This window comes from Mixophyes fleayi, chromosome 3 (assembly GCF_038048845.1).
Source record: "Mixophyes fleayi isolate aMixFle1 chromosome 3, aMixFle1.hap1, whole genome shotgun sequence".
In the NCBI taxonomy this organism is placed as follows: Eukaryota; Metazoa; Chordata; class Amphibia; order Anura; family Limnodynastidae; genus Mixophyes; species Mixophyes fleayi.
The window spans coordinates 286,223,912-286,248,410 of NC_134404.1; the positions used below are offsets into that span (position 1 = coordinate 286,223,912).

Sequence of the window (24,499 nt, forward strand, 5' to 3'; positions counted from 1 at the left end):
TAACACTGAGACTGCCTGATTTATGGCTCGACTGATCTTTACCTTCAAACTATTGGTAAGTGTGGAAGCTTAGACGCATTGCATAGTACACAGCAGGAAGCTGATTAAACTGACCTCAGTATTTGAACTGTGTTTCATTAGGGTAATGAAGGTGTGATTTGATAGGATTGTAACTGGAACGTATTACCTGCACAGGAGAAGGTCCTGGCAGTTCAAGCATTAACTACATCTTGAGACATTTTAAGCAACTGTGCAGAGGGTAACAGAGATAACGTCAGCTAATAACGTTCCTCAGCTTATGTGTGTATTGGAAGTAAAAATTCCCTAACTGTGAATGCATTATAAGACCCTCTGTAGGAATGACCTGAGGTGTTAGTTTGCTTATGGCCTTATGATAATTTATCCCAGTAGAGGAAAAGTTTTGTCAAATTATGATGTGCTATAGTACTAGAACAGTACGGTTATTCAATAATTCAACACTGGGAAAGAAGTTATTACACAAAACTGTGAGATGTTTGTAACAACCCCTGTGTGAATCTCTCTGAACTTCAAAAACAATTTCTTCATTTATTTAAGTTTTTCTTATGAAAAGTCACAAACACATTTTAAGCTGTTGTGTTATAATCATTATATGGGTAAGCTATATGTTAACAGTAACATAAATACAGGGCCGGATTAAGGGAAGGAAGGCCCCCGGGCTCAGGGAACTGTGAGGGCTTCCCCCCTATGAGGTCCCCCCAGCCATAAGCCCCCCCCCCCATAGTCTCACTCTCACGAAATCTCCTCAGTGAGGAGATTGCTGTGCGCCGCATAAGCCCTACAGTGACAGCAGGCAGCTAACAGCATAACATTTGCTGTTAGCTGCCTGCCATTCTCCTTGAGCAGGTGACAGTCGGAGCGGAGCTGCCCCCGACCCGATGAATGCCGGGGGGCCCCCCAGCTGCCCGAGGCCCCTGGGCTGTAGCCTCTTTAGCCCTATTGTTAATCCGGCTCTGCATATATATCATATTCACCTACTCTCCTGAAATGTCTGGGAGACTACCGAGTTTCCCGGCCTACTCTTCTGGACTCCCAGGAGAGAAGGACAACTTCCTAGATCCCTCCCCTCCTTCCTGTAAACAGGGTGGCACCTTGTTGATGTATCTTACATTATTGGGATTCTCCGTTCGGGTCCTGAAGATGTGATTTGCTTCATTATGATTCAGCTACCCCCCCTCCTTACTTTTCTGTACTAAGCTCATTTCATGAATTAAGAAAACACTAACATGTTATTATTATGATTATGTATCGTTCACTGCTACTTTATATTCAGATAAAATAGTTTGTGGGAAGTCTGTAATTCAGCTTGTTGCTAATAAACTTCATGGTGTTATGTTAACTTGGGGGAGTTTTTCATCCTTCAGCAAAAACATTGTTTGGGAAAGGTCATCTCATCTTCTAAGCTGCAAGTCCAAATGGCATTACATCCAGTCTCTACCAAAGAATGGATAACATGTTCCGACTGCCAAGGAAGGCTCAATGGATGGCAAGTGGGAATAATTTGTAAGCCAAAAACATATTTTTTAAATAAAATATATCATGTTTTTACCATCTGCACAATGAAGAATAAGTCAAATATTATGAGACCAGTTTTCTGATGTGTCATGCCAGATGTCCTTGACATGTTTGCTGGGTAGACATCTTCAGACAAACCATAAAAAATATGGGAGCCCCATTTATTATTAAGCCTAGATTTATCACTCCATGTAAGAGTAGAGGGACACTTAATCTGTATAATATCCTGCCAGGGCTTGCGTCATATAACAATACAATATTAAATCCACATTTTTAATATAATTTTATAACAAAAGTATATAATAAAGCACAGTACTTATGCAAATCTCAAAATCTTTAAATTATATGAGCCTAAAATAATATTATGTGCCAATTAGTAATTTTTTATGAATAAAGAAATATTTAACCTTAAAAATGGTATAAGCAATAAAGCATATGGTTAAAAACTCTCATCTGACTCAAATATGGCTTTTTAAACAGCAATGAAAAAGCATGAATTAATTATAAAGAATTTGTCGCTGGGCACTATAAATGGAAATTTCTTGTTTATTATAAATGTTCTAAATACTTTGCTTTGCTACATGACCCAACGCTTAACTGAAGTCCTTGCTAGGAAAAACCTGGATGTTATTGGGCTTGTGTTCCCCCAAAAAAGCATAGTATACCCCTGAAAAATTCAGATCTAGTTATCTGATAAATAAATGTACTAAAAAAAAATCTAAACCTTACCGCAAACACTAGCTTTAAAAACAAATAACAACATCATTGGTAAGTTGGTGTCAGGATCGTTATGTACAGACGAACCCCAGCTATTTTTTCAACTGTTCGGCTACTTAGGCAACCCACAAGCAGTGGGTTAATCAGCGAAGTGCAATCAAATGATCACAATGCAGGTAATCACCAGAGAAGGGGATTGGCTCTACAGTGATCTCCTGACTGGCTCCCTGGTATTTATAGTGCAGGGAGCTGAGACTGTACTAGTCACACTCTGTGTTGCTAAAGCTTGCTTTCTTTTTCTGATTGCCTTCTTGTGTGGCTCTATCTGGATACTGACCATGTCTGACTGCTGTTGCCTTGACCACTGCCTGATTACTTACTTTGTCTGCTAGCTGTCTGCACTGACCTCTGCCAGGATACTGCACCCTGTCCTATTTCTACCTGCCCTGACCACTGCCTGATTACTTACTTTGTCTGCTAGCTGCCTGCCCTGACCTCTGCCTGGATACTGCACTCTGTCCACTTGCTGCCTGCCCTGACCTCTGCCTGGATACTGACCTTGCTTGTGAGCTGTCTGCCCTGACCTCAGCCTGAAGATCCAGTAGATGGGTGTTCTGTGGCCATGCAAGTTCTGTGGGTATGCTGTTGAGTACTATTTTTCTTACCTATCTCATCGCATCATGTGTTTGTCAATTTAAACTCCAATATATCTTTCACCTATGTCAGAAGTGGTATAGGCCCTTACTACCACTTGTCAACTGAGTAATCATGAGCATATCATGCCAGTCTCTGACGGTTGACATTACAAGTGTACCATAAAATCAACCTCTTTGCTAACAATGTAATAGAGTAGTGACAATAACCTCCCTTATACCAGGGCTGTCCAAATTAGGAGTAATGAGATGGGGACCTTTTGGTGGCCACTTCAGATGCTCACAATATTAAAAACTATTTAAAATGCAATAGAATTTGGCCTGTTCAAAGATCTAAAACTTGTTTGTCCTACAATGCTGAATTTTGGGCCAGTTCCCTTCATGGTTTGAAGTTTAAATTCACAGTTCACAGTTGAAACAAAAGATTTTCAAATAAAATAAAAGAAGAGTGAAATTTACTGTGTTCCAGGTATAAGTTCAAAATCAAAGTTTGAAAGATCCTGTTCATGGTTCAAGTGTAAAACTGTTAAAAAATACTATATAATTAGCCATTTAAGCTCGAACAACACCAAACATGTTCAAACCAGCTTGCACATGTTGGATTAAGCTTAGATCTTTTAAGGCTATCAACAATTTATTGCAAACTTTCAAACTTTAAAGCCAATTCAATGAAATGTTTTGAGAACCATTTTAAATAAATTTGGGTACCTCTAGTGGACAATCTACTGTATTACACAATTTTTATTCCAAAAAACTATTCAGCCCATGACAGTGGTTCTCAAACTGTGTGCCGCGGCTCCCTGGGGTGCCGCGGCCAGGGCCGGTGGTAAGCAAAGCAGGGGACTACTTGGTATCTATTTTGGCTTAGGGGGGCCTTGAAAAAATTATGGAGACCCTAAGGGTGCCTCGAACTGAAAAAGTTTGGGATCCACTGGGCTATGATCATATAGGTAAATCCGAACTTGTTAATATACAGCACTGCCCAGTACAAGCTGAAATGAATTAATTCAGTGATGCATATCATAACAAAAATGGTAAAATAAAGGAAAGTGGCGCTCACTAGGGAGAAGCTACTACCAGAAATACAGGGGCATAAATGAAAGACAAATAATAAAATTACACACCTATAGCTAGAACAGCATAATATTGCTGAAATTTGCAAGACAGCAAAACTGATTATCACTGTGCACAATCTGTATCTAAGTGTCATAACATTTCCAGCTTATTAAAGAAAAAAAAAGATTGCGTCTGGTTATCAAGTAACATCAATGCTGGAGGCCTCAACATGTCAGGATGAGTTGTTTATTCCTTTATCACTGGAGATGAAAAATCACCTGTAAGTAATACCACATGTGAAGTCTTTCCTCCTCATTATTAGTGACTAAACATATGTTACTGTCTGGCTAGAAGCGGTTGGCTCGCTGTAACATCGCAAGTAAACCAAGGTTACAGCTCTTGTTCAATTTCTGTAGCACAGAGTGTCTGTGGAATGGCGCTTTCCACAGCATTAACGCTTTCCTGACTGAGGGAGTCTAATGTGGTGCCTCAGGCAGCAATAATGAGTGCACATAGACAGATCACAACAGTATTGCCACGGCTCGTGATGATTAGCCCAGGTGGCCGGTAGCATTCCTTTCATTTCTACAAACCTCATCATTTCTCTATATTTTAGTCTTTTTATCCTAAGGCACAAACACATCTATGCCATTTATATACGTGTTTCAAATCTCCAGTCTATATTAAAGATAAATGTTAAATGTATATATATATATATATTTCTATCTATCTATCTTTCTATCTATCTATATATTTATATATGATAATCTATAATAATTAGCAAACAGGGTGCCGCTTTAAGCAACAGAAAGCACTTGTGCCTATAGTTTTGCTTTAGCATTGAACCACCTTATTTATAACCAGATCATGATTAATTTTTTTCACAGACAGCATTTGTGGATCATCATCATCATCTTCATTATCATCATTATGAGGCACCACAGATTCCACAGCGCCATACAGTCAGCCATACACAATCAAAATATAATACATATATAAATATTGTAGCAAGAGAACAAAACACAGCAGAAGACACAACTTAAGACATAATGAAACCTTTACTAGATAGTTGCAACTAATGATCGGTGTCTGAGAATACCCAATGTACCCAGGCAGTAGTCTAGTGGTGATGTTACCCCCAGCATGTGCACAGTGCACACTGCTGCACACAGATTGACAAAATGGAGTCTTTGTACAAGAAGCAGATTTTTGGTCCGGACAACTTCTCCTATGCATAATTTCATTGGTCCGGACGAGTTCTCCTATGCATAATTTGATTGGTCCGGGCATGCAAGGTGGCAATAACAGCTGCGTTATAATAACTATGGGAAGCCATTCATTTACAGGTGCAAAACATAATGCAAATGCACAATACATCACTGGGAAACACAGGTAAAGTTAGAATATCCACAGGTATGGCCGTGCAGTAATCTCTAATTTTACAAGTTCTATAATAGTGTCACAAAGAGCAATAATAAAGAAATAATTGGATATTTAAAGATATCAGGATATGTTTAAATGAATGAGGATGAAGCCCTGCAGCACACATAATGAGTAGATGGACAGTTTCATTCTACTTAGTGGGATGAAACTTATAGCAATGTGTGTTAAAGAAGATGTCATTTTGCAATATGTTGTCATAAATGATCTCCATAGTGTCTTTTTTAAAGTGTCCAAACAGTTGTCAACTTAACATGATCTGATAACTTGCTCTAAGACCCAATACATTTCAACTCATTTTTAATGTCCACTACATCTAAAGCAATCTTTACCTGTAGAAAACCCATGCATTAATATATGTTAGGAAATAAAAGGCACGTACACAGGTTTTGTTAATGTTATTAAATGCTTAGTATGGTAAAATAATCAATAAATATATATATACCTGCAATGTTGATTACTGTAGATGGCATGGGATGATCTCTAACATGAACCTTCCTGTAGACAGGTTTACCTAGCAAAGCGACCAATGAAAATCAAAAAATAGATTGGATGATATTTTTGGTAGACTGATGAGGTGCTGTTAGTGGAACCTGATCACACATCATGCACAAACTTGGGGTTATTTTTAACCACAATCTAGTGCACATAGTTATTTTGAGCACAACCAGGAGAATTAATTGTATTGTCCTTGTTTTCGTAAGTTCTATCTTGGAATACAGTAGATTGACAATTGGTTAGTATTGGAAACATTTTTGGGGGGATGCTAAGTTAAAATGCTTACAGTGACTTCTGTGATCCTTAAAATTGTCATGGGCAGATTTATTTTAGGCTATTTGCTATTAGATCAGAAAACATCAACTATGCCATGTATGCATCAATTGTTATAGACAGGGGCACCGAGAGGGGGGTGGGGGTTTTCAGGTACAAAGTACCAGGCCTGCCTGGGGGCCCTGGCCTGTCTGTGAGGAGCAACTAACTTCATTGTGGAAAGCTAAGGGAGGGGCACCAAGCAGTTGCTGTACCAGGGCCTGAAATTCCTTTTGGTGGTTCTGGTAATAGATTAACAATATAATAAAGGGGTTATATATACCCCTAATGGTAAACGCTGATTGCTGCTTATGACAGCGATTGGACATGAAAAAAGAGGATGGAATTTACTGAGTGCCATGAAGCAGGGAATCTACGAATCATATGCCAGCTTTGATGGCACTGGACCCAGTGTGCTCCTTTTGTGAACTTACCCATGATGGCAGTAATCCACACTCACTGCACACCCTTTACAATATACTTACCATGTACATTTGTTTGAACACTAATGTACTCTAATATCTCTTAGGCTACATGTATACATGCTCTCTTAGGCTACATGTATACATGCTCTCTTAGGCTACATGTATACATGCTCTCTTAGGCTACATGTATACATGCTCTCTTAGGCTATATGTATACATGCTCTCTTAGGCTACATGTATACATGCTCTCTTAGGCTTCATGTATACATGCTCTCTTAGGCTACGTGGTGCAGTGTCTTAATTTTATTCGGACAAACATGACAGGAGGAAGATGCTGATACACCAGAGATCATTGATTGCTATGGGAACAAATAAAACTGAATTGAAAGAAAAGAACAAGTCCTTTCTCTGTTTTCTTATTAAACCTACATGATGTGAAGATGTCTGTGTGCCTGGCTGATGTCATTCTCACAGAGATTGATTGTCTTTAGTGAGCACCATGGGTGGACTTAAACCATGTGCACTTGATCATAAGAAAGGGAATCTCCAGCTGTTTTTGGACTAATACTATGGATTCACATTTTGGGTTGTACCCTTGTGTATATTGGTTTTCCAGGGACAACTATATATTTTACTTCTCAAATTCTTTTAATTTAAAGTACTGTCTGCATTTAAACCCTTAAAGACATGGGTTGGTAAAATATTGTGCTTCTCTAGGAGAATTTGGCCTTAAGTGTCCAGTAAGGAATCCCCCCCCCCCCTGTCCTTTTTATTTCACACTATAAATTCTACAAAATGTGAATTTACAAACACAGTATGCACAGGTAAAGCAAAAGTAGAACTTGAAGATTTTGTTCTGCTCCGAGAAATTTCATTCTTGCTATATTTTCCCTCAATTTTGCTAACCTCTACTCCTGACTAACCCTTACTCATTACGCTATCTGACCATGCTGGGAGTATTAGTTCAACAACAACAGCTAAATCTCAGGCGAATGGGCATATCCATGAGAGAGAGAACTGCTAGAGCGGGCGGTATTCCCTAGCGGCGATAAAATTCACTGGGTTTTGCCGTTGATGACTTTCCCATGTAAAGCATGGAGAAACCTATTAAAAAGCAATACGGTGGTAATTTAAACAAACCAATACTTATTCTGCTATCGCCATCTCAGAATAGTGAGAACAGAAGAAACTTATATACAAAATGCTTTACAGTTTGAATAAAGCTGGTCGCGCATGTGCATATCCCCTCGTACTGGCCCGGTATATCGGTAAGTTAATCCTTACTGCTCTGGACCAATATCAATGAGGTGGGAGCTGCCTTGGCTAGATTTTATTGATAAATTACAGCAATAACAGGTTTTTATCACTGTGATAAGCGACGCTAAAAATAAATCACCCTCATCACCGCTAGTTAATAAACCGGCCCCAAAGTTTTAGTAGTAGTTTTATACCAGCTATGATTTAGGGTTGTGTACTTATGAGCTTAAACCATTCAGTATATACATACTGAGGTTACTTGGTTATGACAAACACCTACAGTAAGTATAGGTCTTGATATGTATGCTTTCTATTAAATCCTTAAATGGAAAAGGATTTAATTAAAAAGAGAGGTTCATTCCTTATTTCATTCCATAAATACTGCTTCAATCTTTTTAGTAATACACTCCAAGGACCTATTCTCCATTGTTTAATAAAGGTAATTCTATTTTAAAAACTACCATCTCAGAAAGATTTAGCAACAGAAGCTCAGCCTATTTTCTTTTAATTGTATTTGTACTTACATAAAAGTATCACAGCACTAGGAATTTCTATCACCATGTTGGTTACACGAGGCATCATTGCAGCTCTGAATTAACCTTTCCATTGCTTTCAATAGGAAAATCCGATATCTGCGTTTAATTCATTCCCGTTTCCTTGCCAAGCGAATAACTAATTTTAGTGGCGGTTTGGGGATTTGTGTTCTTGCTTGTATTAGATAGCAGTAAATTGTTCCCTTCGTGTAATAAGTGTATTGGATTCTTAGCTAGATGGGCTAATTTAAATGGAAACCAGGTTAAACGATACATTTACACCACAGTATTTATGTTTCTACTTTTACTTAAAACAAAAAGCTGTAATACTTGTCCTGTTGGTCTGTGATTGTTTTGTTCTATATGACCTGTACAAATATTTGGAAGTTATTTGTCAATAAAAACTTTTTGGATCAATGTGTAATATGTAAAATTTGGAACAGGTTAAGTCAAATAATAATGTGATGGCCACCGACAGAGACAATCCTGCAGTTATCTGAATTACAGTATGTGGTGGGTTTGTTTAATTGGACAGATTCATCCATTCAGAGCTCATGTCGAGTGACCCGATTACATGGGGACGATTAGTGTGGTCACAATTGGCCACACACTTTCTTTTCTGCTAATTGGATTTCAATTATTTCCTGGCAATGCATCGGTTTGGGGACTCATACAACTTAACTAGCAGATTTGCAATAAACCGCTCAATATATATATATATATATATATATATATATTTATTTATTTTTTAAAGATAAATTGTCTCAAAATAAGAACAAATCATGATCTCAAACCTACACCTAGATCCACTGAGCCTCATTTCTGATAGGTGTTCAAAAATTGGGACTTAACCCGCAATGTTGCAATGCCACATACGGCCAATTCTTCCTATTGCATCAGTGCCAAAAGAAGTGGCAGTGCCCCCTCTCCCCTATATGGGGAGAAGGACCACCCCCTGCTCTCAGTGATGGTGCTCCCACTTCTGCTGCTTCTTACCATACCAGGTGGTAGGAGGAGGAGATATCCCCTTCTATCAGGAAGAGTGAGAGTAGCACTGGATAATGACATCATAGTCCATCTGCACTCTTCCAGACCATCACTGACGCAGGTAAGACGCTGCTGCCTGCTCCTCCTATGTCAGTGGCCGGACCTCAGTGTGAGGGCAGGTCCTGGCCTTTGCTGTACTAGGCAGCCACTTAGGTTCGTCTAATGGTAGGGTCAGTCCTGCATTGCATGTTTAATATATATTCTAGGGTAGAATCTATGTATGTTGTTATCTGTGTTGTTGTAATATCTGTATGCTGCAAACGTATTATTTATTATTAAAGGTAAAGGATGAAATCCCATTTTTTTATGTCTGTCCCAGCCACTGCTGTTTTGCAAACTATATATATATATATATATATATATACTTTTTATTGCAATTTCCTTGATTTAGACATGTTTACTTATGTTCTTGAGTGCTAAGAATTTTACATCAAAACCTCAGGATCTTATACTTTAGATCAGTTAATGTAAATGGATATATTTCCAACGATATGTTTAGAGAGGATGTAGCTGTGTCACTTACCAGTGCTAATAAAGTGGTGAGCTCCTGTGTATTAATAGCACTAATACATTCTAGTTACCATACAAAGCTAAGCTCCTGTGAACCTCTAAAATGGAAAGTTTTGGGGAAAAAATGTGGATTAATTATTCTTCTGCTCATAACAACTCATGTGCATAACCGTGATGAAGAAATGTGTTCTGCTTTATGTTACAGAAGCCTGAGGCCATCCTTAATGCTGGTAAATTGCAGTCTACCTACAAATAATGCTGTCAACGGTTTATACTTTGTCACTGGAAAGTGTCTATTTAAGCAATTATTTCCTGTAGAGGTTCTGGGAACAAATGCTTCTATAAAATTTGCTTATGTTATATGATACATAAATGAATTAAGGGTTTGTGTATCTATGTGGCTATATATGTTTATGTCTTATTAGCATCAGAATTTAAGCTAACACACAATGGATGTAAACATAATAATACAATCTATCAATTTCCAATGTGCTTTGTGCACATATCACTGGTTCTTAGGGAATCAAAGGCTGCATTCACAGAAACACATTGGTTCAGCCTACAAAACAGCTGTCATCTCACAAGTGACGCTACACTTCAAAGTGATGTGTCTCCTGAACAGTCCGTGGAGACACTCTGAGACAATGTTGGGCAAAAAGTCCTCGCTCATTTTTACTCTGAGATTCTGCACCAAAAAAAGGCAACCATCACGTTGTACTGAATCTCCCCCTAAGGCTCTCCAGTTGTTGCCCATCTTGAACTTGCAGATTATGCAGGTATAAGAGGACATACTACAAATTGTAGCTGTGGGAGGTGGCTTGACAGCCATACTGGCTGGACGGATATTTCATCAGCTCTCCACCTGATGTGCGAATATCATCTGCCATCTGCGTTTTTCTAACCACCAGGCAGTCATTACCTCAAAAGAATATTGAGGCAACCCTTACCAATACACCTGGGAGCTACAAATCTCTCCCTGTGGCTGCTCATTGCTGCTGACACTGGGACGGGGCCCAGCTGCATGGGTATCTGGATGCTGGAGTTGCCTGAGTCTGCGGCGCTTGGACTGGCTCTTCCAGACTACCAGTGTCTACAGAGTCCCTTGCTACCCACTCGACACCATAGGTCCGCGGTCAGTGCCTGTGGCCCCCTTCATCACTTGGCCTTACTACATCATGGCCTGTACAGCTGGACACACAAGACCGCTTCCCGGCTGGTTGCGGCTCCTGACAGTGCCCTCACAGGCTCCATCCTGCCTCCCAGCTATCTCCGTCGTTCTGGGTGGCGGCGGCGATTCATTGATCTAACAGTACGGACCCTTGCAGTCTTACTTATGGTGAATGACAGCTTCATACCGCATTATATTGGCATGCACTAAGCCCAGGGGGATCCCTGGGCTGTGATAGTTGGAGTGGTAGTACATGCAGAAACACTGATCCCCAGCAGCAGAGTCGATTCCCAGATCTGGAACAAGCTACCCAGTGGTAACTGGTGACGTTTTTGCAACTCTGCCCGGGACGACTGTATTGCATTCTTTGCTACCTGGTCAGTACCTTGAGGATGACTGCATATACACTTTTTACTATGCCATATGTTTTTGCCCTTGACAGTCTGCCTTATTGGGGGATCAGCTGCTTTCCACTACTGTTACACGCTTCCCATTGACTGAAAGTGATGCAGTGCTGCAAACTAGCCCCCGGTGGCCAGTTTGTTTATTGCACCCACCGCCTACTGAGCCCACACAGACTTCCAGAATATATTTTGGACATGGATATTAACTGCAAAACATAGTTTTTATTTACTGTTTCTCATACAGCAAATCCACTGTCTATAAGGCCTTCATTTCCTACTGGCCATACATTGGCTATTGCTCTGGTCTAACTATGCTTGACACCTAAGATGTTTGTTAATACCCTATCCATGTCTTCTTAATGCTACCAGCTGTTCTGCCTTGGCAACTGGGTACAGTGTTTTACCTCACATGAGTTGCTACTGACCTCACACAGCATTCACTTCACTGTCTGCAAAATGGGCCTGAAGAAAAGTAAAAAAATGCCAAGCCTATCCCTGCTGTCAATTACTTCAAACCCCTGGCATCGGGCAAAGAAAAGAAAGCCCATTCCTCGCAAGAGACCTTCCTCCGTGTGGGCCCTGGTGCTCTCCTCTCATCAGGACAAATGACATCCCCTGCTACCTCATCGGTACCTCTTGATCCCAACACCCCCATAACTGTTAACAATATGCAACTTATGTTGGCAACTCTCAACACTGAGCTTATAACCACTATGAGATCCTTGATCCGTGAACTAAGGGGTGTTTAGAGTAAATTAGGGACTGCACTAATCATTTGGATCAGAAAATGTGCGAGTAGTAGCATCTCACAATGCCTTGATAGACGCTCATGAAGCCATTCATCAGGAACTGGATGCCCTTAAGGACAAAATGACAGATATGGAAAACCAATTAAGGTACAACAACTTAGCCACCGATTCCGGGAGGCATACCAGAATCGGTGACTAATGCCGACCTCCATTCATATGTCCTGGCTCTTTTCCATAAACTACTTCCTCTGCTACAGACCAGGACCTCCTCATTGATAGGGTTCATCGACTACCCAAAGCGAGGGCCTTTGTGGGGTCCACACCCAGAGACATGCTTCTCTGAATGCATTCTTTCTACATCAAAGACTAGCTCTCGAGATCAGCTAGTGCTACTGAAAACACTTATGTGCTTGGTGACACCCAATTGTTTCCGAACTATTCCTCAGCCACTCTCCTGTAGAGGAGATAATTTTATACTGCCACTACAGCGTTTCGTGCCAACAACATCTCTTACCACTGTGGGTTACAGGTAAAACTCATGGTCCAGAAAAACACCTCTACACATGTTTTCTGCACTCCCGAAGAGAGCGCCCAACTGTTAAAGGGATGGGACATCACTTGCACCTCTAGTACCACTGAATTTCGCCCTCAGATTAACCTGGAATGGACAGTAGTAGGACATGTTTGACATTGTGATATGCCCGTCTGTGGTACTTCATATCTTTCTTCATACACAGGTATAGTCCTGACCGGGAATGACTAGGAGTGCTCTGACCGGGGATTTCAGATACTGTTTATTACACTATGTAATTTGCGTTATTGTCAAGACTCTCCTGACTCCACCCCGGGTGTACATCTCCCGTGGTTAGACTCCCTGGACAATCTTTGCACTCTGAGCGCAACTTAACAAATGCTATTGGTCCTTCTCTCATTTGGTTGCATTACTTTATATACAATATAAGGTGACTAATAGGCCCCAGGATATTTTCTTCAAGTTCCTTTTACATATATTGTTTCCTTCAAGAGGACACTCATGCGCCATAACCCCCTGTTATTGCACATTATTGTTGATTCTCATGTCGTTACCAAATTATATGCATTGTTATACTGTACATTTCTGTTTTAATGCTTGTTTTGACACAGGTGTAAGTGAGCTCCAGGTCTTTGTTAGAGAATCTGTTCTTTGTTTCCATATTTGCCCTGAAACTCTCAGACTCACCCTACTCCAGGTTGCTCCCTAGCTCTCATGGATGGGGGGAGCGTTTCACACATATTGTAGCTGAAGCACAACAGGAGAGCACAGAGTTTCTTAAGTAAAAATGACATGACTAATGCTGCAATAAACCTAGAAACATTTTCCCGAAAATGGCCCCTCTCCCTAGCTGGAGCCCAGGGGAGGGGTGTCAAATTTTAGCCCGGAGGCGCAAGACTTGACTCAGCAGCCTATTAGAAACATTTTAAAGGGAAAAAAATACAGGTGGCCCAGTGACCCAGCCCAATGTAGCCCACTATAGGACCGGCCGAGAGGGGCAGATGCCCCCCAGTATCCAGCCCAGGCAGTGCAGCTTTGTATGTTATCTATTTATAATAAAAGGGAATGGTAAATTCACAAAGGTGGGGCACTGCCACTCACACAGCTTGTTTGAAGCAAGTTTAACTTATTAGGGGAATAGAGTGCAATGCTGGTACAATGGTACCTTTGGTTCAACCCCCTGGAACGGAACTGTGTATTTAATTACATCTAAATAAACTCTGTCCAAAACTATATTAATTTGGGGCAAGTTGGCCTTTAAGCATATTTTAAAACTACTGATGAAGCAATCGTAGCTCTGGTCCAGGCACAGAAGAGGGTGCCTTGAAGTCATCACACAGACGGTATAAAAAAATGTGTCTCCGTACTCCCTTGAGACAAGCTCATAGTATAAGCTTACTAAATTTTCTCCTATGTAACTGCGCAATGAAAGATGACATTTGCCGTGTATTTTCTGTGTTATATTCTCTTTTTGTGTCTAATATGGAACCCTTTTTATTTACATATTTACAGTTTAGAATTTAGGCATAATGTTATATATGTGCAGTAATTCTCGGGCACTTCTTTCAAATTTTAGTCCAAACAAATTTGAACTTTTACTTTGCAAATGGTTATGGTAGCATCATCCTTAATTTTATTCATCTGGTTAAGAATACAATTAAAAAAAAACGTATGCAGCAAAATTATCAGAATGTTAAATGCTGTAAAAGACAGCAAGCACATGAACACAACTCAAAATTGCAGAAACTTATTTTTTTTTTCAAAGTGGATTATATTAGCAGTGTAAAAAACATACTTGCTAACTTTGAGATCCTCAAGGGGAGGTCAAGTGACAGGTGCAGGTGGAAGGACGTGGTGGCGCAAATAGTATTATTTAATCGCATAATCACATCATTGAGCCCCCCCCAGTACTGCCCAATTCACAAGGAAACGGGTGGGATCCGAGTAAAAGGCCTGGTTTCCAGGGATCCGGGAAAACTACCCAAAATTCGGAAAAGTAGGCAAGTATGGACTAGAAAGTGACACATACATTGTTCAAAATAAAGTAAGCATTTTTACACTTAATATTTCATTCCAGTTCTCTAATAAAGGCCAGAACACTGTATGTGGCATTAGTGAGTAGAACCCCCACTACTTGAATTGTTACACTATTGGAAACATGTTGCTTTAATGGGCTACACTTTTGTTTTGGGGAAATGCAGCTGTAAACCTGCTAGTGTGACACTAACCTTACAGTGAGAGAAACCATGCAGGAGTTACACAACAAACCTATCAGTAATATACAAATCAAACACGTGTGACATTAACACACTGCAGTGGCTCAGCTTTGAACTGAAGTGTGGATGTTAAGGGAATACCACACTTTTCAATGCTTAATTCTTACCATACATTATTTTTCCTATAAAAGAGATTGAAATATCAAATCAATAAAAAGATTATACGTAAAAAAACAAAAAATAGGAATAAAAACAAACAAAAAATGAATAGAGGTTGGCTCAAATCACAAAAGAAGGATATATACAATCACATACCTGTGATGGTGAAGTCACCTGGTGCACATCAGAGACAAAAAAAAGAGAATAAAATTAGTGAAATAATGTACTATTTAATATGCTCTAAAGCACGTTCAGCAGTTGATTTGTACTCTTACTATAAAGGGTCTATTTGAGTAAAAAATTCAGATTACTGCCACTATTCCTGCATTTATCCTAGTCAAATCCAGCCAATTATATAGAGACCTATGATCTTAGAATTCCTTTGATCATTTTTAAGTATGAACAAAAAATAGATATAAGCTTATCTAATAACATGATGTAAATTGCTTGAAATTATATACCCCATAAAAACAAATCAAGCGTTTGCTTTCACTTGTCTGTCTGGCACTAGACTGATCAAACATAATATGCAACAGGTTGCTGTGGGGGGCAGAATTTCATAGGATTTACATCATGTTACTAAATAATGGTTGGATAACATGATACTTGGGAAATTTACATCTTGTTTTTAAGAAGCACCTGTCTGCTACATACAATGGAGGCAGTAATTTCATGCATAAGCAGCCTATCCATTCACAAGGAACCAGCTTCTGCCTGCAAGCTCCAATTAGAAAGAACTGTCACAATGTTATGGGTCAAAATAGGTGGGGCTTAACGATATGGAGGCGTGGCCTTGCCAAAAGGGCGTGTGGCTTGGTGGAATGAAGTTTAGCAATGGCAACATTTGTGTACTGCAATGCTGGAAGTATGCCTCATGAATATTAAACATGAAGCTTAAGTCAACAAATTGGTTCATAGTGAATTGATAGGTTGTACTCTCATCAATATTGTTTCATTGCACACAATGGCTGCCACAATTGTATAGGCTGCAAATGTATTATTCTGCGTCTCTTCTTGCTGAATAGTCATTAACTATGCTAGTTTACTCAAAAATCGCTTTGGATATTATTTTCCAGCAATTATGTCTGCATATTACAAGCGTAAGCCTATGCAAGCAGTCAATAAAAACGTTATAGTCTCACAGTTATTTATTAACCATTTAACTGCAGTATACATATATTATCTATATAATATAATATATACATATAATATAATATAATAATATAATAATATAATATAATATAATATAATATATACCCTTAGATTGTACGCTCCTCTGAGCAGGGCCATCTCTCCTCCTGTTTCCACCACTTCTAACTCTGCTCTCCAGCTACTTAGCCCTCCTCCTCAAAGGTCCTCCACCCCACGTCCACTTTCGCTCCCTCCTCCCCCCTGGGGGTCTCCCTGTCTTCCGCGCCCCCCTTCTTGGACCCCGTCATTTTCGGATCCTCCCTCCCCCTTCCCCGCCCTCTCTAGCTGTGCATTGAGCGTACTGAGTTGCTGTGTTTACTGTACTGTGCTGTCTCCCATTGTATTGTGATTTTGTTTGTCTCTGTACGGCGCTGCGGATGCCTTGTAGCGCCTTATAAATAAATATTAATAATAAATAATAATATAGCTTTTTAATAAAGCCATCTGTTCTCTGTCACATCTACAAATATCTATTTCCTTATTCTGTAACACTAATCATAGTGTCTATAGATTAGATGGTGATGGTTTTTTTTCCACTAGAAATCCCCCCTTCCATATGGCTCTCTCAACTTTTATCTTCTATTAAAAAATCAATTCCTTTCAATTTTTCATGGTCTAGTTTTTTAATACCGTATTACAGTTCATTTCTTCCGGAAATACTAAGACAGCCTCTCTGACAACTGAAGGGTCATTTAGCAGTGCAGCATGAGAGCGACAGAAACTCTACTGATCCCATTAATTTTCATTGTGTTTATTTTGGCTATTTACAAGTCATGCTGGGTCACATATATATAGCTTCTGTAAGCTCCCTTGCCAAAATTCATTTATGCAGCTCCAAATGAGATGATGCGAAGAATATTGTTATTATCTAGAGGACCCTTGGCTCTATAGAAATGAGTCTTATAATGTTCTTTTTATTAGAACCGGACAAGATGCACAGTGTCTGTTGTTGTAGTTTTGTGATGACGATCTGGTTTGCAAATTACTTTGCTGGCTGCGTTACCATTTACAATGCCAACATATCCTAATTCTATTCTGCTCTAAGGAATATTTATATATATATTGTTCACACCAAAGGAACACCAAAAGGGAATAAAAGACGTTTCCAATGTGGGAAAAAATTTTGAACAGGAACTAAAGAGATGAGGTTGTCCCATAAAGACAATTAACGCACTAATGAATTTCTTACAAATGTCTCAATCAAAAGGCTACTAAAAATTGAAAAATCACACCATAGCTAAGATGTTAAATTTCATGTACACTAAGAACATTCAATGACTTAGGTTTAGGAACCCCTAATCTTGACAATGGGAATATGATTCAGTTTCATCAGTGCACTAGGACTCTTGGATTCCAAGATCTAGAACTATGGTCTTGGACTTCAAAAAGATTAGGAAAAGCCTAGTGCGCTATCATTTATATGAAAATTCAATATTTTGTGGCCATTAACAAATGGATATTTTTTCTTTTGGTACTTGTTAAAACAGTTATATATGAGATTAGACCCCATGAGCCATAGTGTATACCGTACATTGTGGTTTTGTGCTTACTATGCTGAAAAATGTATCTTGTGCTCATTTGATTATTAATTAGTTTGACAGACCTTATTTTTGGAGCTACTGAATCAAGCAGGGTACTGGCTTGACTTGAACACTTTTATTGTAGATCTAGACATGACAACGGCATTAGATCCACCAGGCTTATCAGAAAAGTCACCCTGGGTCACTTCCTCCCTTCTAATGAACAGTCAAAGTTTCCCAACTGTGTTGGGGAGAGCAGGGCATGTTTCTTTTGCTTAGCAAAAATATTGCGAAAAATTATCCATTTAACAATGGCTAGAAACATACTCCAACTTAGGTTTCATGATAGTTCTCTTTTAAGAAACCAATTTAGGGATATACGAAGCTGTAAATTCACACAGTGGTGTTTGAAGTCCTCTAGGACAATTAATGGAATGAAGGAAAATCCCTGTTTCAAGAGGAGTATACTAATTACCAAATCCATGGCTGTTAGTGGTCTAGGAGGACTATGTTGGCTCAAGTAGTCTGGTTTGGGATTTGAAAAATAATTTTGGATTAGTCTTTACAGCCCCAAGAGACTGATCACTTGACTTAAATTAATTTGTGACACATAACTGTCAAACTGTCTTCCTATGCTAGCTGCCAACATGAAATTCAACACAACAATAAATTCCATTTCAATTTAGATTAAAATAGCTTAAGTTTTTTTTATGACTTTTCAATGTATAAACTAGTTATCTGCTCAAACCTTCGGCGTACATCATTTATAAAAACATGCAACAATTTAATACAGATTTTAATTTACAGTAAAAATTTCCTCAACCACCACTGCTAAATAAAAAAACAACATTAAATAAACAATAAAAGCAAAACAGCAAATGCATAATTTTAAGGAAGACAGGGAAGTAGGGAAGGTGGAAAACAAATAAAGGAAATGAAATGCTTACCAAGCTCATTCAACAACAGGGCTGCGAAGAGAACACATAGAAGACAGACAAAAGGATAAGAAACACAAATGAATAGTGATAATGGAGAAGATGTCCACAGAAAGAAGACCTGCATTTAGCTGGGCAGACTTCAACCAGTTTAAAGTACATCCAGATTGTTGGAGGAGACAATATTCATAAAAACGCAGCTATCAATTCACTATGAACCAGTGACATCATTGAGACAATTACTAGGATGCATCCTCATGGATGTTGGTTCATCCCACGTGGCTCAGTGATATCACTTGTGCCTTAGTGATGTCACTGATGATTCTTAATGAATTAACTGACTACATTCTCATGCATGTTGGTTCATCCTCCAAGATGGCTACCTCAAAGTTGTGTAGATGAGTGTTTTTTATCTTTAGAACACTATATGGCAGGGTTTCCCAAACACAGTCCTCAGGGCTCCCCAACAGTGCAGGTTTTCCATATCTCCTTACTAGAGCACAGGTGTATTCATTACTGACTGACACATTATAACAGATCCACAGGTGGTCCTAATTATGTCACATGTGATCCGGAAAACCTGCACTGTTGGGGAGCCCTGAGGACTGGGTTTTGGAAACTCTGCTATATGGCATTATTATTCAGTTATGAATGGACCTTTCTTTTATTTATGTTTGATATACTTCTGTACGTTTGAAAAATCTACATTATTCTGTAAAGCCTGAGTGTTGTTATGCTGCTTTGCAAGTGCTTCTATCACTAGTGTTCCTTAGACACATAAAGGGATGTATCAGATCATATATATATATATATATATATATATATATATATATTGTTTAGTCATCCACATACTCACTTAAGCAAATGTACTTTTCCATAGCTGTGGTGAGGCCTTCGTTAAACATTATTAAAGAAATAATTGTATTTTTAGCTGTGTAATATATTTATATAACATTTAAATGTCGGTGTTGCTATATATTTTATAGAGTGTGATTTAAATGCACACTGACAAGTCATGATCTGCTAATTAATCAACAGTTGGTCAAGGAATACTGAAGTCCCTGTTTAGTGGTTCGCCCTCTGTAATTATCAAGATTTCGTAATTCTACATCATTTCTTGCTCAATAGTTTAGACGTTTAAATAACCTTAAATATTTTTATTATTTGTCATTCTTAATATTGCATTTTTATTTTGTTTTTATAGTCAAAATACATTATTTTATTATACTGTTCTATTCTGGATGTATATTGCACACTGGTGTGCGACCACAAAACTATCAATTTCTTAAATACATAAGCTCATTATATGAATTGTTAATGAAAAGCTTGCCAAATGCAATACACTGCACAGGAAAATATATACAAAAACACCACAAGGCTCTAATTTAGTCATATTTTAGCCTTGTTCCATAGGGTAAAGTAAATCTCATTAAATTATCTTAGGTTTCTAATGCAAATGAGCAACCTGTTGTGTATTAGCACATAGCCAAGTTCTCTTGGCATTATATTTGTGCAATGATTGCAATAATTATAATGTATGTTCACTAATTAAGAAGCTGCTGTATCCTATCCAAAGACTTACAAAATTATGTGTTTCATCGAGAATCTGCTAATGGACTAATATCTCATTTTTAGGGGTTAAAAGAGGAGACCGCTCTCAATTATTATATGTTATATCAGTGACAACTTAACATCTATATATTAGACTTAATTAAGCGAACTAATGAATTGGCCAAAAAAAGTTAAGGTTCTGGATACATAATTATACACCTGATGGAACCAAAGATCAATTTCAGGAAAGATTCACAGGGCCATGAGACTACATTTATAGCTGGCAAGTTTTTGTTTTTAGTTTATATTGGGATGCAGAATTTACCTTAATGAATCGTTGCTGAATGTCATCATAATCTATTTTGAGATTCTTAGAATGTACGGTATTTATTTTACATGTAATATAATATTTAACACTAGTAAAACTACATTGGAAACATGCAATTTCACGTATTTGTGTTAATATGTCATACCTACATGCATAACACTCGATTATAAGCAATGAAATTAGTCAATCTCAACTTAAGTACCTTAAGTAAAATGTATGTGTAAACAAGTTAAGTAATTAATAAAGCGCATGCATGCTCTTATTAGTGAAATCCATTTTGCAGGTATGCTCCATTGTGACAACAACTAATAGAACAGTGTAAACCTGATTGCTAGGCACACTGGTTTCCAAATGTTATTTTCACTTATAGTTTTGATAACTGTTAGTACTGGAAGTTCCAGTTTGTGGTTAGTTCATTTTCCTGAATCTACACTGTCACCTAATTCACTGCATAAATAACAGGTGGCATCTTGGGAGACAATGTGCTTATTGCTAAAGAAAAGTTTGTCTAAACACATAAGGCGCAAACTACACCGTTTCTGCAAGATATCAGGACATTAATGTGAACACTAACCCAGCTTGGACACTTAAAGGGCTTCTCTACTATTTAAAGCCTGTTGTTTATGACAATAGGTTGCAGGAGATTTGAAAGGAGGACATGGATGGTGGGTCAAGACATTGGTCCTCAAGCTCTAATTATCTTTGACCGGTGACCCTTTTGCTGTCAATAGCACTATTTTTTCCGACTGACATGTGGAGTACTATTAAACAATTAATAACGACTTCATTCAATATAGAGTTAGTTGGCATATAACTTGCAATTTGGTGTGTTAATGGGACAGGATGAATTTCCGTAAAGCTATATTTACTCCACATTTTGCAGGGCTCATTGTTGGAGCAAAAGATTACTGAAGCTAATCCTATGATGACCCAACCAGTTTATGGACAACTGTTTTTTCCCAAATCTCCAAAACTGGCAAATTCATGAATGGGATTACTAAAAAGCAATGCATTACCTAGCTGTACTATTTATAGAATATGTAGGGGAGGCTTTTACATCAAGCAGACAAGGGGGTAGGTACATTACTGGGTTTACCACTGTGACTTGATTACTTAATGTGTGCCTTTTTCAAGAATAAAATAGCATCTGTGCAATTATACACTTATAACTGGCACTTGCTTAGATGGGAGAAGAACGGAAGGGAGGCAGTGATGACGAAGTACAGCACCCCTTACAGGGTCTGCTGATTTCTTGCTTCCAGTTAACCCTGAGAGTCCTTTAGTAGCCTAACATACCCTGGAGTATATGATAGGTCAGGTTTGTTTAGAGAAATATATAAGAGTATCAACAAAGAGCTGGCTAGACTGTACAGAAAGCATTGCACAGAGTTCAGATGCTAAGCAAGAGGAGAGAGAGCAAGTTGTGAGAGTAGGGAATTACAAACAGGAGAGGAGGCTGATTTTTTTTTGAGCTGCTTAGTTTGTCTTATTATACTCTCACACCTTTCATTCCTCCTCGTATCCAGATTGGTTCTTCAAGCACAAGGTAGAAATAGGACTCTTTGTCATACTCCTCTCTGTCAAGTATTTTAAGGGAAATGTACTTCCTGTGGGGACACAAGACAAAGGGAAATGGATGTTTGCAGTCTCACACACATGCTTTAAAGTTCATCTAAGCCTGATGGTTATTATGAAGTTATGAGTAGAGGAACATGCACACGTCCATTCAAGTATTTCAAAGGGCAACCAATACATGAGTAGCTATAATGTGAGCAAATACGTTGGTGAATTATGCTGTCTCTCTGATCAAAGATCCAATGGAATACATAACTGACTACTAATATTTGAATTAATCAACTCAATATAAATCAGGACAGTTAAAGATCTCTTGTCTTGGCCCCTCGTATATACGTAAATGGATATGTGCATTTGAGACAATGGATTGAATAAGCCATCCAAGTGTGCTTAGTCGGACGTATTACTGGATAGGGCTCAGCCTGAGAGCAGATCCCCCACCTTTCTGCTCACTCATCTCCACCAGACGAGGTTCCCCAATCTCAAGGAAGAAAGTCTTGTTTTTCTCATACTCCTCATCATCAATTATTTTCACTGATATGGTTTTGCTGCAAGAAGAGAAGGAAAGATTGAAGAGAAGTATAGAACAAAAGGAAGGAAAGCAAAAATGTACAGCAAGCAGCACTGGAGAGAGGTAGAAATATAGAACAGGTAAGGTCTAGGAAATGATATCAGAGAAAAGACAGCTAACTTTCAATAAAATCTAATTTTTTCTGTGAAGTATTAGAGGACCCAAGAGCATCATTATTATTTTTGGGAGAGACCTGGAAAAAGTGTAATAAAATGGTATATTAAACAATAACAATACAACAAAAATGCAAATTCAGTATTAATAAATTACATTTTACATTAGAGGTTCTTAACCTACAGGTTAGGACACAAAACACGGGACACCATGCTGATCTTATCCTTACTTTGCAGACCGACTGTGTACTTGCAACTAATGAACTATTAATCATGTTATTATTTCCTTTTGGCAATATTTATTAACAATAGTATAGTTTATTTGCACACAGTAAGTGATTAAAACAACTTACGTCTATAACTAAGAACCGAACTGTGGGTTGCAAAGCTGATTCATGGATATAATCTGGGTCCCAGAAGAGAAAGGTTAAGAACCCCTTTATTAGACAATAATTCAATTGTGTGAGTAAAATTGCTAAAGTAAACCATTAATAATACAGTCAATTATGATGTAACAGGTCCAATATCCAATTTTTGTAGAGCTCTATCAAAAACAGTCATAAAAGGTACAATGTGACTGAATTACGTTGACAGAATAACCCTTCTAGCAGAAGCTAAAACTATACACGATAGAATGTACTTCCAAAGAGTAAATATTTTTGTGACTGTACCAAGTTTATAAAGAGTAAAGTACAGAAGGTGACATCAAAGGAGCTATGTGATATACTGTACATAAAAAGCTTAAGAAATAAACCAGTCAAGATGGCTTTGTAAAATGCTTCAAATTATATACAGTCAAGACACTTAAGTGACAGAAAATTACCTGATCATATGGTGGAAAAAACTTTAAAAACATATATTTCAAGGAACTCTGAAAGACCGAATACACTTTAAGTATGGACTAAGGATGTAGTGAGCATCTAGTATTTCCATTGAATGTGTTTTATGATGGGATTTAAAGCAATCGTGTGGAAAGATTTGGCATTTACCATTTATCTTTTATTTTTTAACTTTATTGTCTTTGTAAATCACAAGTAATGTTGAATTATATGGATGTGTTGAAGAATCAATATAAATACCTGTGCTGCCTCTGAAGTACCTTATCACTGAATATAACACACATAATGATTGTGTATGTATCTTACTCTGGCTACAAAAGTTCCTTCCTAGGATACTGCTGAGTTATGGGGATAAGTCGGTACCATTCTCTAAACCTGGGTTTCACAGAAATGTCTTGAAACTAAATTATACAGAATTACTGTCTTTGTAACAGGGTAATTAAATTGTCATTTTAAGACAAATTATATAATAATAAACAGCTATTTATTAGTAGTAGTATTATAAACCTTTATTTATATACTGCCAAAGTATTCTGGATCGCTGTGCAATCAGACCAGGGAAGGTTTTAAAAAAATTAAAATTAAATTAAAGCAAATTTTATGATAACTTTGTGTTCTCGTACTTATATATAGATATAGAAAGTGA

At 38.2% G+C, this 24,499-nt stretch overlaps 1 protein-coding gene across 2 annotated transcripts in view; it reads right to left on the reverse strand.

Annotated features, from left to right (window-relative positions):
* SLC8A1 (solute carrier family 8 member A1) overlaps positions 1–24,499 on the reverse strand; it is a 289,944-nt gene that overhangs the window by 45,557 nt on the left and 219,888 nt on the right. The window contains exons 3-4 of one of the 2 annotated variants that reach the window (XM_075203735.1): positions 22,772–22,878; positions 15,387–15,404 (exon numbers count right to left, since the gene is read on the reverse strand). In XM_075203735.1, coding sequence (XP_075059836.1) covers positions 15,387–15,404; positions 22,772–22,878 — 125 coding nt within the window. Of the gene's footprint in view, positions 1–15,386; positions 15,405–22,258; positions 22,363–22,771; positions 22,879–24,499 lie in introns of both variants that reach the window. The other variant, XM_075203736.1, reaches the window with a different exon arrangement.